This window comes from Pezoporus wallicus, unplaced genomic scaffold (genome assembly GCF_028554395.1).
Source record: "Pezoporus wallicus isolate ANWC-B61680 ecotype Strahan unplaced genomic scaffold, APGP_CSIRO_Pwel_v1 contig_5261, whole genome shotgun sequence".
In the NCBI taxonomy this organism is placed as follows: Eukaryota; Metazoa; Chordata; class Aves; order Psittaciformes; family Psittacidae; genus Pezoporus; species Pezoporus wallicus.
Genome location: NW_026642423.1, coordinates 144,291 through 160,568, shown reverse-complemented (window position 1 = coordinate 160,568; position 16,278 = coordinate 144,291). Strand labels below are relative to the sequence as shown.

Genomic DNA, 16,278 nt, shown 5'->3' with positions numbered 1-16,278 from the left:
GCATCTGTGGATACACCAGTGGATGCTTCTGATGTACCACATGCCCTGTTGCAGTGCCTTGTGTGAATCGCACAACAATACTCATTCTTTTTGGAGACACTGTTGTGAAGAGAAGGCCTAGAAGGCCCTTTGCATGACCTTGGAGAAGCTCTTATTTTAACATTGCTAGAGAAGAAAGAAAGAACAGAAATCAGTGAAGGATCTGCTGTTTTTCTTCTCAGCTGCTAATGAGCTGGGAGTATTCTGTATATGTTCTATATGTGATGATTTACACAGCATCTCCCCAGCACCTGTAATAAAAGAGAGGCAGATGTAATTCTCAACATGGAGCTTTCATTTTGCACGGAGCATGATTTGTATCAATAGGGCTGATGCAGACCTTGGTACTTCAGGATTGCTGGACAGAAAAGGAACACATCTGTTCTCCAGTGATGTTCTTATGGAGCACTTGTGTTGTTAACAGGGAGCTTCCTCTGCAAAAAGGAGATATTGTTTACATTTACAAGCAGATTGACCAGAACTGGTATGAAGGCGAACACCATGGCAGAGTTGGCATCTTCCCACGATCATACATAGAGGTAGCTGCTTTCCTTGCAGGTGTTCTCTTTGCCCACTCCCTTTCTGCCAGTGACCAGTTTATGGGCTTTTTATATGTGACTCATATGATTCTGTTTGTTCATTCCAGCTCCTCCCACCAGCTGAGAAAGCTCATCCCAAAAAGCCATCACCATTGCAAGTATTGGAATATGGAGATGCTATTGCCAAGTTCAACTTCAATGGAGATACCCAAGTAGAAATGTCCTTCAGAAAGGTAGGACTTTCATTGTGTTGATGAACTGAATCCAGACATATGCTTTTTAACACTAGTAACTTGCAGTTTCCAAATGAAAGCTCAAATAAGATGAACTCCATATTCAGGAAGGATTCCTTCTTACCACCCATGTTTTTACTCCATACTCATTATGTAATGTATTGCAGAGACAGTCAGGTAGGCTGACTCGGGAAGTGTCTAGGGCTAGCGAAGAAGATACTTTGAGCACAAGTGCTGGAAGCCTGGCTCTGCACGACACATTAGATATTTGGTGACATGTCTCCAGTCCGGTCCTCTCCAATGGAGATGCATACAGTCACATGAGAATAGCAATATAAAAGAGAAGGAAACTAGATTCACCTTCCTTCATACCACAAGCCATACCAATACCATTGAGACAGGCAAGTTCTGCAGAGTGAAGGAATAGGAATGGGTTGTGTAATGGCTGTTCAGAGCAGTCAGACATATTTGGATCTCAACCAGCTTTCTGGTTTACAGCTCAGATTAGATTTTGTCTAATTCTCTTTTAATTGTACATGAAGGTAGTGCTTGCAGTTTATATTAATGGTCTGGAAGTTGGTTCATTTGTCAGCAGAAGAGGAGAGAGAGCAGAGACCTAGTTTAAACTGCAGACCTGTGTCTATGCCCTGTATATCTCATACCCAAGAGTCTTGTGGTCAGCCTGAAACTGCTGGCTTCCATTTTTTTAATTGGCTATAGCAAGTAGAGTCCTGAAAATGTGAGCATAACTGAGTCTGCAGACAGCCCAAGTCAGCTCCAGAATATATGCATTTCCCTCTTCTCTGAACTGAAAAATATTATTCCCACCCAGAGCCTAGGGTTCCTCCATAACTGGGAAATAGAGGAGGCTGAGAGCCACCAATTGTTTTAAATCAGATGTAGCAAGATTAAAAATGTAATCTTCTTTGGACTGATGAAATATGTTAAGATCAGGACTACATTACTACATTCCTTCCCATAGGGTGAAAGGATCACATTGATTCGACGAGTGGATGAGAATTGGTACGAAGGCAGAATCTCTGGCACCAATCGTCAAGGCATCTTCCCTGTCACCTATGTGGAAGTGCTGAAGCGGCCAGTGGTCAAGAATGCCATTGACTATCCTGACCCACCAATGTCCCTCTCCCCTAACCGCAGCATGACAGCCTCACCACAGGTATTTGGACTAGATGCAGCCAGTTACACCACCTTGCAGAACAGAGGGATGTTGCCATTGCTGTAGCTAAGGCTAGTGTTTCACGCAGTAAAAGCCATGTGCTCCCTGCAGGATACTGCAACTGCAGGAAAACGCAATGTTTCATTTACCAGAAGGGTTAATGGATGGGTCACGTGGGGATTTGGAGACTCAGCTTTTCATCTCTGATCTGTAGCTTGAATTCAGGCCAGGTTGAAAGGGCTACAGTTCACTGCCATCTGAATAAATTTCACTGCCAGAGATAGAATGAATTGGTGGTCCAGCTCCTTGTGAGTGCTTGTTTGCACTTTATAGACCTCCACTGTGAAGAGTTACTTTCTTATTATGACTATCAAAAGGGTGTCATAGACTGTTATAGTCTGTAGCAGTCATTATGTTGATTCTAGTCAGTTTGAATCAAGCTGTATATTTACCCTTAAATGTTCCAGCTCACAACCAAGGTTTTGTGAGAGAGGGTCAGGAGAGCAGCCTGTATTATTTGAAATTGGTGCTAAACGAACTCAGGGTTTGAAAGCAGGCCAGTCTGGGATCTTAGATGAATATTACAGTCACTATAAACCATGCTGCAGTTCAAAGCAGAAATCAAAATGGCAGCAGGTAATTATATGGGGATCCCAGAATGTTTGCTGTGGAAAATATATCAGGGCAGCAGTGAGTCTCTAAATCCCTTTCTTTTGCTCTCATCCTGAAAATAGTCATGCTTGAAGGTCAGCATATGTGTCTGGTTTGCAGCCATGAGGTTCTGGTACATCCCTCTCTCACCCATGGGACAGAAGCAAGGTCATTCTGAGGTCAAGCCTCCAAGGAACAGAATTGGAGAACTGGGATCAGGAGGGAAGGGGAAGGCTGCCATGGCTCATGCCTGGTGTCTGCCTGGATCTTCCCTAAAAGGAGTGTTTTTATTCTTAGCCACTGTGTAAACAGGAAAGACTTGTTGCTTTTTTGGGGTTCCCTGTCGAAGTGGACCTCAGTTGAGCTTTTCTGTTTGAGCTTGGCAGTCTCTCTCCGTGGCTGTGACCTGTCTGCCACCAGCTCTCTGCGAGCTTCTCCCTTTAATGGAAGGGATCGTGTTCACTCTTTTTTCATTTCCTATATTATTCTTTTGATTCTTCCCCTGGTAAATCAATTCTCTCCCTTACTTTTTTTGTCTAACTTGGCAGAGGACTGAGAAAACACTCTGATCAGTGCTAATGTAGCTGATCTCGGTGACATTACTGGTTGTAATAGCTAAGGGCAGAAGTCAGTTGTGTGTTCTGCCGTTATAAACGTAGGACCTACTTTAATCACCAAAACGCCAAATAGCCACAGCTGGCTTTTTTATCCTTTTCTCCTCCACAGCTTCAGCAATGCAAGTCTCTTGAGGAGCAGGCATTGCTCATGCTAGAGTGGATAAAGTCAAAATTCATTGCACCAGTAAATTCTGACTTGGCTCCACAGTGTGAGTTGCTGGGGCCCCAGCTGTTACTGCCAGACAGTCAAATGCTACATGCTGCCATCATGAATGGTGGCTTCAACTGCTCCCTGAGGGACTCAGGACATATGGTATGAAGTCTTAAGGTCTTCTGCAAGATGTTTTGTGTCTGGGATCCTGACAAAGGCTGGAGAAGGTTATTGGCAGCACAGACACACACAATGGACCCTGTGGTTGGAGTAGCCGTGAACAGCATATTCTCCAACACAGTGCACACTGTCTGTGGAAAACCTAAGCACCATGCTTGGTCACAGATCTGCTCTTCTCCATACTCGTTTGCTCTCCTTTTACTTTTGCTCAGTCGCTTTATATATTCTTTGTTGTTTTGGGTTTTTTTTTTTGTTCATTTCTTTCTTTTTCTCTCCTACTTTTGTCTCCTTCAAGTCTCCCAGCTCTGAGCAGCTCCATACACCAACTCCTCCACCTTTGCCTTTCACACGCCGTGCCTTATCTCCAGAGGTGCAGGCGGTCACATCTGAGTGGATTGCTCTGACCGTGGGAGTATCTCCTAGCCCCACTCCTGCCATAACTCCTCCATTGCCTCCTCCGCCTGAAGCCTCTCTCTCTCACACTGGCTATCTCTCGCCTTCTGCTGCAGCCAGCCCTTCCCCCACGGTCAGCCTCCACCATTCTCACCTCTCTGGCTCCTCAACTCCCAGGTCCATTAAATCCCCATTGCCCTCTTACTCATCCAGACCTCAGTCCTCCACCCACAGTTTCTATGAGTCCACCCCACAAAGTGAAGAAAAGTTTGTTGGTTCCCCTTCTCCCAGCGTGAGCTACTCTAACTCCCCTCGCTGGGCAGCGGAGAGCCCCGAAGGCATCTTCACAGAGCAGCGTGACATCACTGGCAGCCAAACCTGGCTCCAAAAGACTGGAGAGGGCAGCAGCAACCCTGAGCAGGGTGCTCATACTGTTCCCAAGATCTCTGTTGAGCGCTGCCTGAAACCATCCCAACTAGACATGCGTGTGAGCGCAGAAAAGAGACCTGTGGGTTCGTCTGAGGACAACCAGTTGTGTCAGGAACTAATGGCTATTGTGCAGGGAGGTAAAACAGAGAAAAGAGACATGAGGAAAGGTGATCTGGGAAAGTTTCAAAGCGGGGAAAATAAGGTACTTCTCCTGCATGTGTGTGTGCTGCTCTGAATTGCTGATTTTAACTGGTGTGTTAAGGTTTGTGCTGCTCTGCTGGCCAGGCAGAGCCAGTGGTTGCCACACATAATTTTGATGTTCCTAAGAACTTCTTCCAGGGTTTACCAGTGGTGTTCACTGGATAGTAGATCAAAAAGTTTTAGAAGAGGGCTCAGGAGCAGTGTAGTGAAAATTATTTTAGAATAGGTAATAACAAAGGACTGACTCAACTGGTCACCTCTAATGAGGTGATTGTCCCAGATAGTGACTATTACTAGATGTGTCAAATGAAAGTATCACACAGGCCTCATGCACATATACCTCACTGCGTGGAATACAAGCAATTCCTTGCTATTCAGAGATTTTTCCAGTGCATAATGGATCATCTTTGTTTATAGGATTTATTTGTTCCTCCTAAAGCCAAGCACTAAAACGCCTTGTAAATGTCAACCTGGCTCCTAGCATCACAAAAGCTGTCCCTCCATGATCCCAGAGCCTGTGGTTCAGTGAACCTCACTCTGAGATGTATGTGACTCAGTCAGGGAGGCTTGATTGTTGTCTATGTATTGAGTGGAACTTATTGCTTTTGTGTCTCCAAAATGATGTGAAAGGATCTAGCCATAAATAAGAATTAGAACTAGTGATACTTTTCCCTAAGAGTTCTTAATTACATGAAGCTATATGTTACAATGAGAGGGAAGATAGGGGAACCCTGCAGTAGCTTCTACAATAAATCTCCAAACCTCTGTCTTGGTGTAGATCTGTCCTAGTTTGCAGCTCTCAGTTGACTTGGGGTCCACTGTGGGCAACAGAGCCCAAATACATGACAGCATCCCCCATGCAGTGTTGTGTAAGAGTGGAAGTTTGGAGAGCTCAAAATCATAGCATTATAAATACCATCTGGAATGCACTGCGATAAGCCACTATGACATACACCATCTAGCAAACATTAAATAATGAAGAACTAAGATTTCTAAGATGACACATTTCACACTGGGAAATCATATGAAGAATTGCTTGATTTCTGCTTGAGTCATAACCAGAAGTGCATCAAAAGCTGTATAATGACTGTGCTGTTTACCACCTGGACATACTTTTAGTGCTGTTTTTTTACAGACATAAGCTGCATGTTTAAAACAGAATAAGGTGGTCAGCTCAGATGAACTAACTGAAAACTGCACTTGCCTTTGCATGAAGTTACGTTTGCTGTGTATGCATCAGATTTACTGCATAGTAGATGCTCTTATCACTAGCAGTGATAGTGATAAGAGACTATGTGCCAAGCTGACCAACTTTTCTTTTCTTCAAAAGACTGCAGACTCAAAAGCATTCTCTTCATCTGCTCCTCTCTCTTCTTCTGCCCTCTCTTCCTCTACTGTCACAACACAGCCACCTCCCAGACTTACATGCAGAGTCAGTAAGCCACAGGTAATCATCTTTGCTGATTACTCTTCCATTACTTAGAGATGTTTCCATGCCATTGTTTTGTCATATGCTTGTTTAGCCATTCATTCACAGGTGAGATATTTATCCTATCATTTAATTCAGAATTTTTATTTTTTTAATCATTTTAAATGACTTCCAGGCTGTGCAGAAGGGCAGGTATGGCCAAACTCTTCAGCTGGTGCAGATCCGCATAGCTTGAAGTCTGGGTTTCTGCCAGTTTGTACCAGCTGAGGCTCTGATTTTCTGTTCCTCTGAAGGATTAACCCAAGGCTCACCTAGTTCTGACCTTGAGTTCCTACAGCTTGATTGCATTATAAGGCAGTACTGATGGCCTTGTTAGCAGGAATGATATAGTGTGAGATACTTCGGTTCGCGTTTTGTTTAACCACATCAGATCAAAATTCAAGGTTTGAGCATTTCGGACCTAGGGGTAAGGCATACACAACTTGCTATTCATAATGTCAGGGACCTGTGCCAGCCTTCTCAAGTAGGATCCAGAGGTTCTCAGCTCTATTGCTGACAGGTACAAACACCTTTAAGGAGGGGTGCAGCTGGGTCTGTACAGCATAACCAACTCAGCATCAGCACTGTGTGGCTGAGATGTTCAAGGTCCGGGCATGAGCAGTGCTCGCAGCTGCTGGTGGCTCATCAGTCCTTCCAGGCAGCTTCCACAAGATGGCAATATTTGAAACGGAAAACTCAGCAGAAACTGAACTGTTTGTAGTGATGGGTACTGGGGAAGCAATCTGGTTTATCAGTGAACCAGGCAGGCTGCTCATGCAGGATGAGTGTCAGAAGTAGCTGCCAATGTTATTTATTTTCTTTAGTAGTTTATGAGACCGACATACAGCTTGAACCCTGAAATTTCCCTGTTACTTGCTCATTTCCCTCTGATTGTGAGTTTGCACAACTTTTTACTGAACAGCACCTCCTGCTTCCATTTTAGTTTCAAAGTCTGAGTCCAACAGGATACATATTCTGCCTCATTTTAAAAATACATAGAAGTTTTCTCTGTTGGCCTTTCTCCTGACTTCTGATGTGCCTGGTCCTGCTGGTGCTTGCGCTGGATGTATGTGATTTAAAGGAGCAGGAGCAAAAAGCTGCTTTTGGGGAAAGACATTTCTCCTGAGTGCTGATTAGCATACAGTTCTATTTTGGGTATTGCACCTGATTGTAATAGGACCCTTGTCAAAGTCAAGACAAAATTTATATTTTATATGCCTTGACAATCAGAGCATTGTCAGTGTCAAAACTGTGTCTGACATTACCAGTAGTCTTGACCTCCTTTCCTTCTCTTGGCCTACAGTTGTTTAGGGAGCAGGAGCAGTATTTATGTGTACAAATGACCTCTAATTACCTGTGTGACCCATGCAGAGGTTGATGGCTTCAGCAAAACTGTGGGTAATATGTTGGAGGCCTTTACAAAAATCTGTATCTTTTCATTGGTTTTAATCAAATGAGAAAATCGCTTGGTAGACATGAAAATGAAAACATTTGGGTTTTGTTTCCAGTGCTGTACATCCTTGGTGTCTGAGATATTTTACTGTTTTAAAGTTTAGTTTTCTAATTTTATTTATCATTATAGAGAACCTTCCCAGTTACAAAAGTCTGACTCAGGGGTTTTTTTTTCAGGTTTAAGACTTCTTTGGTACAGGGCTGGTGGAAGGAGTGTGTTTTTGCCTGTTCCATTTATTAATAGTATAAATTGCAATTCTGAAGTTGTTGCATTTTATTTTTACTGTCCATACTAAAAAGAAAAAAGAACTACCCCACAGCATGTGAAAGATACATCAAGTATAACTTACAGATAATTTGTTTGAATATTCCATTAAAACATATTTTTATAACATAAATATTAAGCAGTAATGCAATCTTTCATGGAATTTCTAGTTTAACCCCTGTTTTACTCTGAGGTCCTGTTAGCACAGTGTGACAGTCAGCAGTGGTAAGCAGTGGTGCTGTCAAGTGTGTAAGCAGCAGGAGTGGCTGGATGAGGGTCCCTGTATCACCTGACAGTGTGAGGAGTGTCAGGGGGGCTGCCTGCTCTTTTGCACTTGTACAAAACCACTGTGGCAGAGTGGTAATTTCATCTGCCTGTGGTGGACAGGGAGAGCATACGAGGAGGATGCTCAGACCCCATCTTCCCCAGCACAGACTAGCTGTGCTTTCTTAGCATGTCTATTACATAGTTAGCACCATCTCCAGATAAGCTTTTATATCCCCCAGTGGTTTTCTGCTGCTACAGAGGTTCAGCACGGTGGCATTTCTACCCAGCATGTTTACTGTCCAAGCCAGTGCTGCACAACCTGCAACAGGCGTTGGCGCCTGCTCCCCATGGGAGATGCATCTTACTGGTTCAGCTTCTGATCCAGAGGCCAAGGGGGAGTCTACCTTCTGATAGCCTTCAAGCTGCTCTGCACTTCAGCCTTTTCAGCGTCCTTTGTGAGAGCTCTTTGTCCAGCTTTTCCCTAATGTTCACCAGAGCTGGGGCTTTGGTGTGTCCAGAGGTTTTTCTTTTTTCCTTTCAGCTGGACTGGGGACTCCTCCCTGCTCATGGTTCTCCATTCACGTGTAGGAGCATCACTGCTGATGTGTGCCCTTCTTGGAGGGGCTACCAATTTGTCTGTATGTCTGTCTTGTCTGTCTGTTAGTCTGTTCTGCTTAGCTTTCTTTTTGCTTATGTAGTACTCTTAATTCCCACCAGAAAGGGATGGAAGAATACAGGTAAACAAGAGCTGCAATGGATAGACACAGTGATGACACTCAACTTCACTAGGAGCAGGGAGAATACTACTGAGTTAGCACCAGCATCTTTCTCCCTAATGGTTAAAACCTGTCTCAGGGCTTTGCTAGGCTCTTAATTATCTTAGAATGTTTCTCTGGTATTCTTACATATTTGTGGTACTCTTTAGACCCATCCTCAGGCTCCATATAAGGTGGAAGTAGTGGCCAGCTGTGCTTCAGGAGTCATTATACCACATATTTGTATAGTGTGCACACTAAAGGAGACATAAACACTTCAGCACCTGCTTAAGTTTATTCACTTAGTTTTACAAAGCACATAGTGTGACTGATGGGTAGGAATTGAGTTGTCCTCAGGGATTGTGAATACTTGATCACTTTTAGCGCCCTCAGTTTACCTCCAGCAGCAGCAGCAGGGCTGGCTTATTGTTTTGGGGAAACCTCTTGTGCTTTTTACTTTGGAGCTGTGCCCTGCACTTGCTGATTCCTTGGCTACTTCCTGCACATAGAGCCGTCTCTGTAGGTAGTACACAGGCTTTCTAAACCCATGTTTGAAGAGCATTCAGAGGTAGTATCAGATTTTTTCAGCTTTCAGATAACAAACTTACTTCATAGTTATTAATGCTTTTTGGAGGAAAAGCTGGTCAGGAAGGTCACAAGTAATCAATGGGAAAGGGACCATAGAATCTTAGGAGCTCATGGAGCAATTCGAGCAGTCAATTTATTAGTATGGAGCAGAGAAGCACTTTCTTGAATTAAAAAAATTATCACAACTGCCTCTCACCTCAGCCTGGAAATTGGTTTTCCCAGCTACTTGACAACCTGCATTAGCTCTGATCTCATCTGATTTGATCCCCTATGTCCAGTTGGCTTCCACAATATTAATTTTAAATTTCTAATTATTCGATTTCCCTTTCAAGGACTGATGATAGAGAGGCAGGAATGACTTCCAGAAATCCTGTGATGATTTCAGGCTCCACAATAAATCCTTTGAACGCAGATTCCACTGCAATTAGCTCATCCAACTGACATCTAATGTTCTCTCTATAGGAATATGTATGGTAACAGCATTGTTTTGTAGGGCAGTGATCCCAGATTCCTGCACCAGACAGTGCAGCTGATTATGAAGGAGTTACTATTGGGTTGGGTTGGCCTAGAGTGGGTCACAATCCTCAAGAAAAGAGAGTTTGTTTTAATGCAGTGATGGGCACAGCTCCAGAGGTGTAAGATGTGGTTCAGAGGAGCTTTGAGAATGGGAATTGGACAGGAATGAGCTCATCACTCTGTACTTCTCCAAACTTTTTGACCATGCTTAGACTGAAGGTGTCACAAACCTCTTGATCTTCTGCTCTGTCTCAGGATGCTGTGAGAAAGCAAACCTTTTACTGAAGGACACTGTTGAAGTGAATAAAGGAGGGAAAGTGTAAAATTTGAGGCTGTTAGAATTTGGGTTGAAAATTGTGTTGAATGATCACAGAGGTTGGCAGTGCTCTATATCTTATTCAGTCCACTTTGCCAAGCAGTCCTGCAGGTAGTACAAGTAACCTACACTAGTTCAGACATCCCATTTACTCATAGCATGCCCCTTGCATGTGTTTGAATATGCAAAAAGCATGCAAAACCAGGATCTGGATACCTATGCAAGTTTCTCAGTGACCTTTCCCTTACCCATAAAACCTTCAGCCTCAAACACCTTGATTTTCCTTGCTGTGCCCTTGGATATATGAGTCCTTGTGAAAAGTTGTGACTGGGGAGAGAGGCTGGGTAGAGGCCAGAAGCTTCACAGATGGTGGTGTTTGAAGCTGGGGTTTCCACTCAGGGCCTCCTCTGACCTGAAGCTGTGCCTCTGTGTGACTTAACAGAGCACCTCAGATCCTCTCTTGGTACAAGCTAGAGTGATTTTTGATGGGGCTGCATGGCACTGTGCCTTCTAAGCACCTGATCTTTTTTTAAGAAGCAAAAGAGTTACTCTTCTCTCCTATGTCAAAGTCATTGAGGACTTTTCTAAAGACAGCAGCAGATTCCTTCCAGCATGCTTTTGACTTTTCAAGTTTGATGCTTTCAAGTATGTGCTTCTGTCATTGTGGGTTTTTCCCCTTCATAGGAGCGCAGTATGACGCTAGGTACCATTTCTGGTTGTAGCAGTGTCCATAATCTTCCACTCCAGTTCCCTGCTCTGAACTTCTGTTTTGCCCTCGCCTTTCTCTTTGTAGCATTGTGTGCTGCAATGCAGTTGCATTACTGTAGCCTCAATGTCTCTTGTGTAAAAGAAAGACATTGCTGTCCAAGAAGTGTGGTGTTGGGGTGGGGAGGGGAAGAGTTGTTTGTTTTCTTTTGTCTGCTCTCCATTTACATTTTTTTAATTCTGACCAATATAACATCTGCTAAAATGTCTTCCTTATCATTTGCTTGGTGATCACACAGCCTTCCCACCATTCATTGAGAGCTGGACCAGATCTCACAGAGTCTGAAAAGAGCTATGTGGTAAGGCCACTGTTTAAATCAGATGTGTAGTCCTAGACTCTCCTCACCCAGACAGTAACACCTCAGTAGAGATAAAATGCCAGCACTGTTTTTAGCTACAAAGTAGGTACATATTTATCTATTTGCATATATTGGTTTTTTTGCAACAGTAAAAGGGAACTTATCGATTAGAAAAACTGTCAATGTGAAGTTGGGCTAATTGTGCTGCCAGTCCCTGGGTATAAGTTAAATGAAGCAAAATGCATGAATGGAGCCGCCTGCCCTGCATTCTTGAACTGACTTCATAGCATTTGTTATTGATGCCACTGCATAACTAATTGCAACCTCATATGCTGCTGCTTTTAAAAGTGTATGTATATGTATTTGTTACAAATCTTCAAACTAAATGCCAAATTCTTCTGTATCTTGCCTGTTTTTCCATGCTTACACCTGGATCCCTTCTGCACTCCACTACCTGGATAATTACCTGGATCTACAACTCTTTTTTTTTTTTCCTTTTACTGGACTTATGTGCTGCATCTGGAATGTCCCATCTCTTCTTGTCTATATTTTCCCCTCCCTCCCCCCTGTTGACTGTCCTTTGGGTGTTCTTGGATGTCAATGCTGCCCACCGCACAGGAAGCTGTTTGCAATGAGATCATAAACATTGCAGAAAAGTCTGTTCATTACTGCAGTACTATTGCTCAGCCTCTTGACTCTCGCCACAAGGTGACCTCTAATGATCATAAACCATCTCTCATCATTTCTCAGCAACCTCAAGCACAGCAGCAAGGAACCAGCCCTGACAGAAGTCAAACACCACGAGACATGTAAGTCCTTTTGGCTCCCGTCTCTTCCAAGAGCCTTATCTCTGATGGGTGGTGAAAACGGGGAGCTGTGAAAGCTTCAGCATTTCAGGAGTTACATTAGAATTATGGGAAAGTGTCAGCTTTCCTTTAAAGAAAAAAAAATACCCATGTATCATCATAATGAGTAGCTTGAATCTGGGACCTTGTGTCTGTATAGCACCTGAAAAAGTGACCTCATAATCCAAGACTGGGTCTCCTTTTGGGCACTTGACTCATGCTGGTCATGGAGATTATCTCAATGTCTTTGTATTTTGGACCTGGAGTCAAATTAATATCCACTGGCTACATCATGCTCGTATAGCATGGGTCAGTGTGTTCACCCCTGTTCTTAGCTTCTCTCGGTACAGTGAGCAGTTCCAGCACTGTTGCCAGCTAGTGTTTTGTTGGTTCTACAGATAAATCGGTGCTAGGTGATTTGAGAGACCAAACCTGAGGTTTTCAAAGCTGTCTGGTGCATTTAAACCTGCAGCAGCCATTAAGCTAGGTGCAGGTTTTCGCTGATGATTTCGAGAATAGTAGCCTGCACTATGTGCTGGGGACTGAAGTTCCTGGGCACTTTGCTTTCCCCTGTTCCTTTATACAGAATGGAAAGTCTCACATTAGTTATTTTCATTCACTGCAGACAGGGGATCCAAGCCTCCCCAGATTTGCCCAAAGATTGCCACTCCATAAAGCTCCTTTCTAATAAATACAGAGTGCCTCTGGTGCAAGTGGTATCTCAGGGCAGAATTCAACCTTGGATTTTGTATGCACTGTACCTCCTCTGCCATGATTTATACAGCAACCTTAGTGCAGTAGAGTAAGCAGTATCATTTTCTAAAGTCATTCATTCTGCTATTTGATTATTCATGGCCCTGCTTATGTGCCTGGGCAAGGGAAGAGATGTCTCATTTAGCCCAGGCATGAGTGTATCCAGGTTTTGGCTTGTATTCAGTAGGGTGTCTGCACTCATACACTCTGTAGGTGCTACATGCTAGGTAGACACTGATTATTACAGTCTATGGAGACCGCTACATGGCAAAAAGGAAACAGAAGCTCTCTGCATATCCCACACAATGGAGGCGTGACACTTTTTACTGCCATGGCCTTGTGACAACAGGCAATGTAATACACTTGGCTTCCACTTCTCAAATGGAAAACACAGGTCTAGACTGCATTGAACAAGGTATAGTAGGAATTAGAAAGGAGAAGGGAGATGTCCCCTTCTGAAGGGATGTGAGGGAAATCCAATTGCTAACATGCAGTATCTTTCTGGATTTAGAGTTAGCTACCAAGCCCTCTACAGCTACACTCCTCAGAATGATGATGAGCTGGAACTGAGGGATGGTGACATCGTTGATGTCATGGAGAAATGTGATGACGGCTGGTTTGTGGGTGAGTGTGACACTTGCTGTCAGCAGAGCTTTTTGAGACGCAGATGAGCAGTTTTGCAGAGCGTCTGGAAGTTACTTTCATTTGTGGGGTTAAAACAGTGAAAAAAGTGAAAAAAGTCAGCTTGACTTTTTTCACAATTTGTCATCTTTTCCCACCAAAAACATTAAAATCGGGGTGCACGGAGGTGGAGCTTTGCTTTCCTTGCTATGTCTCTAGTTTTAACTTTTACCTTTTCTTAATTTCCCCATTCCCCTCTTCCTCCTGATCCTTTCTGCTCACCCAGATAGCAGAGCAACAGAGGGAACCAAGGAAAAATGGATTTCTGTAGCTTTTCCAAAGCTGACGTAGCTGTGGCAAGTTACCACAAGTGGCAAGTAGGGGACAAAGGAGACATATGGATGGGAATTGTAGTCCCTGAAAATCCAGCCTCAACTGTAGCTGTACATTTAGCAAAATCTACCCCTTTACCTGCAAAGAATGCAAGTCTGGACAGTGTTCTTCATCTCAACACTGCAAATCTAAGCTTGTTCTCTCTTCTTATGGGAGATTAGCTCATTTACACTGATAGGAGTTTGGCTCCTATCCTATGGGCCCAGGAGCTTTCACGAGCACCTTACTAAGTGTTACAAGGGAAGACAGAGATGATTAGTAGTAGAACTAGTTGTGAGCTTGTCTTTACTGAAAGGCTCTTTGACCAGGATTCCTATTTAACTTTAGAAAGAAATGCCTGCTGGCAGGAGAGGCTGCCATCTCTACCTCTAAGCCTCCCCTGCATGGCTCCATCTTACCCTGGCTTCCTTGTTTTATTTTGTGACAGGTACATCCAGGAGAACAAGGCAATTTGGCACCTTCCCAGGCAACTATGTGAAGCTTCTGTACCTGTGAAATAACAGTAATCCCACCGTGACAATGATGGGGTTGTTTTCAGATGGCATTTTTAAACAGTGAAGAAACAGACAATTTATGAATGTAACAGAGAAGAGACAAGACGTGTTAGGAGGATGTGGTTATGTGGTACAGTATTGAGTTGAATGTGTAACCCTGCTTCAATGGATTCAGGGTGTGATTTGTTTGCTGAAAAAGAGACAGTTTCTAGTTTACAGTGCTGCCTTTGTATATTCCTCTTCCCTCCCAGCAAGAATTTTGATGATAATCTTAATTTGTATGGAGTACTTACCTCTGAGAAGGCTTCAGGGAAGCACATGGTATAGGTTTTGTTTGTGTATTGAGATAGGATAATGCTTTGGGGCAGTACGCACCCTTGCAGCTGCTCCCTTTCACTGGCAAGGTTCAGGGAGGCCAGGCTTTCTGCCCAGTTTCTGCCTCCCTGAAGACTCGCTTTGCACTGCCTTCCACTTCCATAGAAAATCCTTCCTTCATGACATGCATCTTAAGACCCAGCAGAGGCAGAGGACAGCTGATGTGGTTAAACTGCAGAGCTCTATGTGGAAAAGGAGTTTGGGACTCATGGTTTAATCTGTTTAACCTGTGCAGCCAAACCATAATGCAAACATGAAAATCCCAAACTCTTTAATAATGTATGACCTTATCTCTGCAGGGTTTTTTTTTCTTTTGTGCAGGTGGTGTGTGTGTGAGTGTGCATCAAAACAAACTGAGTCCTGGTTTTTAAAGAGAAATCAGCCTGGCTTTGACGTTTATCTGCACAAAGAATAGAACTAATAAACAGAACATCCATGAGAGCAAATCCTGTTTGAGTGCTATGGCCATTCACTTTCTTTTTCCTCCTTGCTCTGTTGTTGTTCCTAAAGGATCACACACTTTTTGAAGCATACTCTTGGGGATGAAGACTGCTTCTTTCCCAGCATTGAATCTTAGAAGCTCTGATACATCTGAGCAACATATCGCTGAGGGTGCCTTTTTTTTTTTTCCTTTTTGGTCAGTGTCAATGGTAGGTCTCAAACAAATACATGCATTTTGGCTGCATTTTGTCATACAAAATTCTAATCAATTTGGAAAGCTATTTCCAGCAGTTATTACCAGTCACATAGATGCATGTTTCCGGGGGGGGGAACGGGACGGGACGGGACTGTGGCGTGGCTGTATGCTTGCCTGTAAATCCACTCTTTTGATAGACAATTTGTTATTAAGAAGAAGCATAAACAAAACCGGTTCTATCAGACTCTGCTTCCTACAGTTACCATACAAATAGCAAAGGGTTAAATTGCTATTTTGTCATAAGCCGTATTTAATAATATAAAATGCCTATTTTTATGCTGATGCTTTTATACAGATTTATTAAGAGTAACTACAACTAACTGTTAGCATGACTTGCAATGTTTTGATAAACTAGCCATGATCCTGGGTTTGAAATCAAGAAGGCTTGTCTTCCGCCTAGCTCAGCGGAAGAGAAGACTCATTGTCTCAGAAGTTTGACTGTAAATATGTATATTTAACTTTGTACAGACAATGTACTTACCTTGTATAGAAAAAATAATTTAAACACATTGAGAGAAGGGAGGGGGAAAAAAAAGGCAGCTGTGAAAGGTCGGGATTTTTTTTCCACTTTTATTTAAATGATGGAGTTCTGTGTATGTTCACATAAAGAGTTTTAGCACAAAATATCCATTATGAAAGGTTTTCAGATATGACACAAAGCACCACTGTTTCTTTTCAGCAGGAGATACCTTTAATCCTGCATCTTATTTATAGGTTTGTTTTTCTGCTTTGGGTTTGCTCTCCAGTTATTTGCAGCAATATTTAGGTCTGTTGCTAAGATTGGATAACATCAAATTAA

At 43.1% G+C, this 16,278-nt stretch overlaps 1 protein-coding gene across 29 annotated transcripts in view; it reads left to right on the top strand.

The window, feature by feature from the left end:
* The window catches only part of SORBS1 (sorbin and SH3 domain containing 1), a 76,665-nt gene extending 61,437 nt beyond the window's left edge, over window positions 1-15,228 (top strand). For 17 of the 29 annotated variants that reach the window (XM_057430279.1, XM_057430278.1, XM_057430292.1 and 14 more), the window contains 6 exons: window positions 464-578; window positions 686-811; window positions 1,794-1,988; window positions 12,052-12,110; window positions 13,411-13,523; window positions 14,341-15,228. In XM_057430279.1, coding sequence (XP_057286262.1) covers window positions 464-578; window positions 686-811; window positions 1,794-1,988; window positions 12,052-12,110; window positions 13,411-13,523; window positions 14,341-14,408 — 676 coding nt within the window. In that variant the 3' untranslated portion in view covers window positions 14,409-15,228. Of the gene's footprint in view, window positions 1-463; window positions 579-685; window positions 812-1,793; window positions 1,989-3,882; window positions 4,612-5,940; window positions 6,058-11,241; window positions 11,302-11,919; window positions 12,111-13,410; window positions 13,524-14,340 lie in introns of all 29 variants that reach the window. The other 12 variants (XM_057430268.1, XM_057430273.1, XM_057430274.1 and 9 more) reach the window with 3 other exon arrangements.
* The last annotated feature ends 1,050 nt before the right edge of the window (window positions 15,229-16,278 follow it).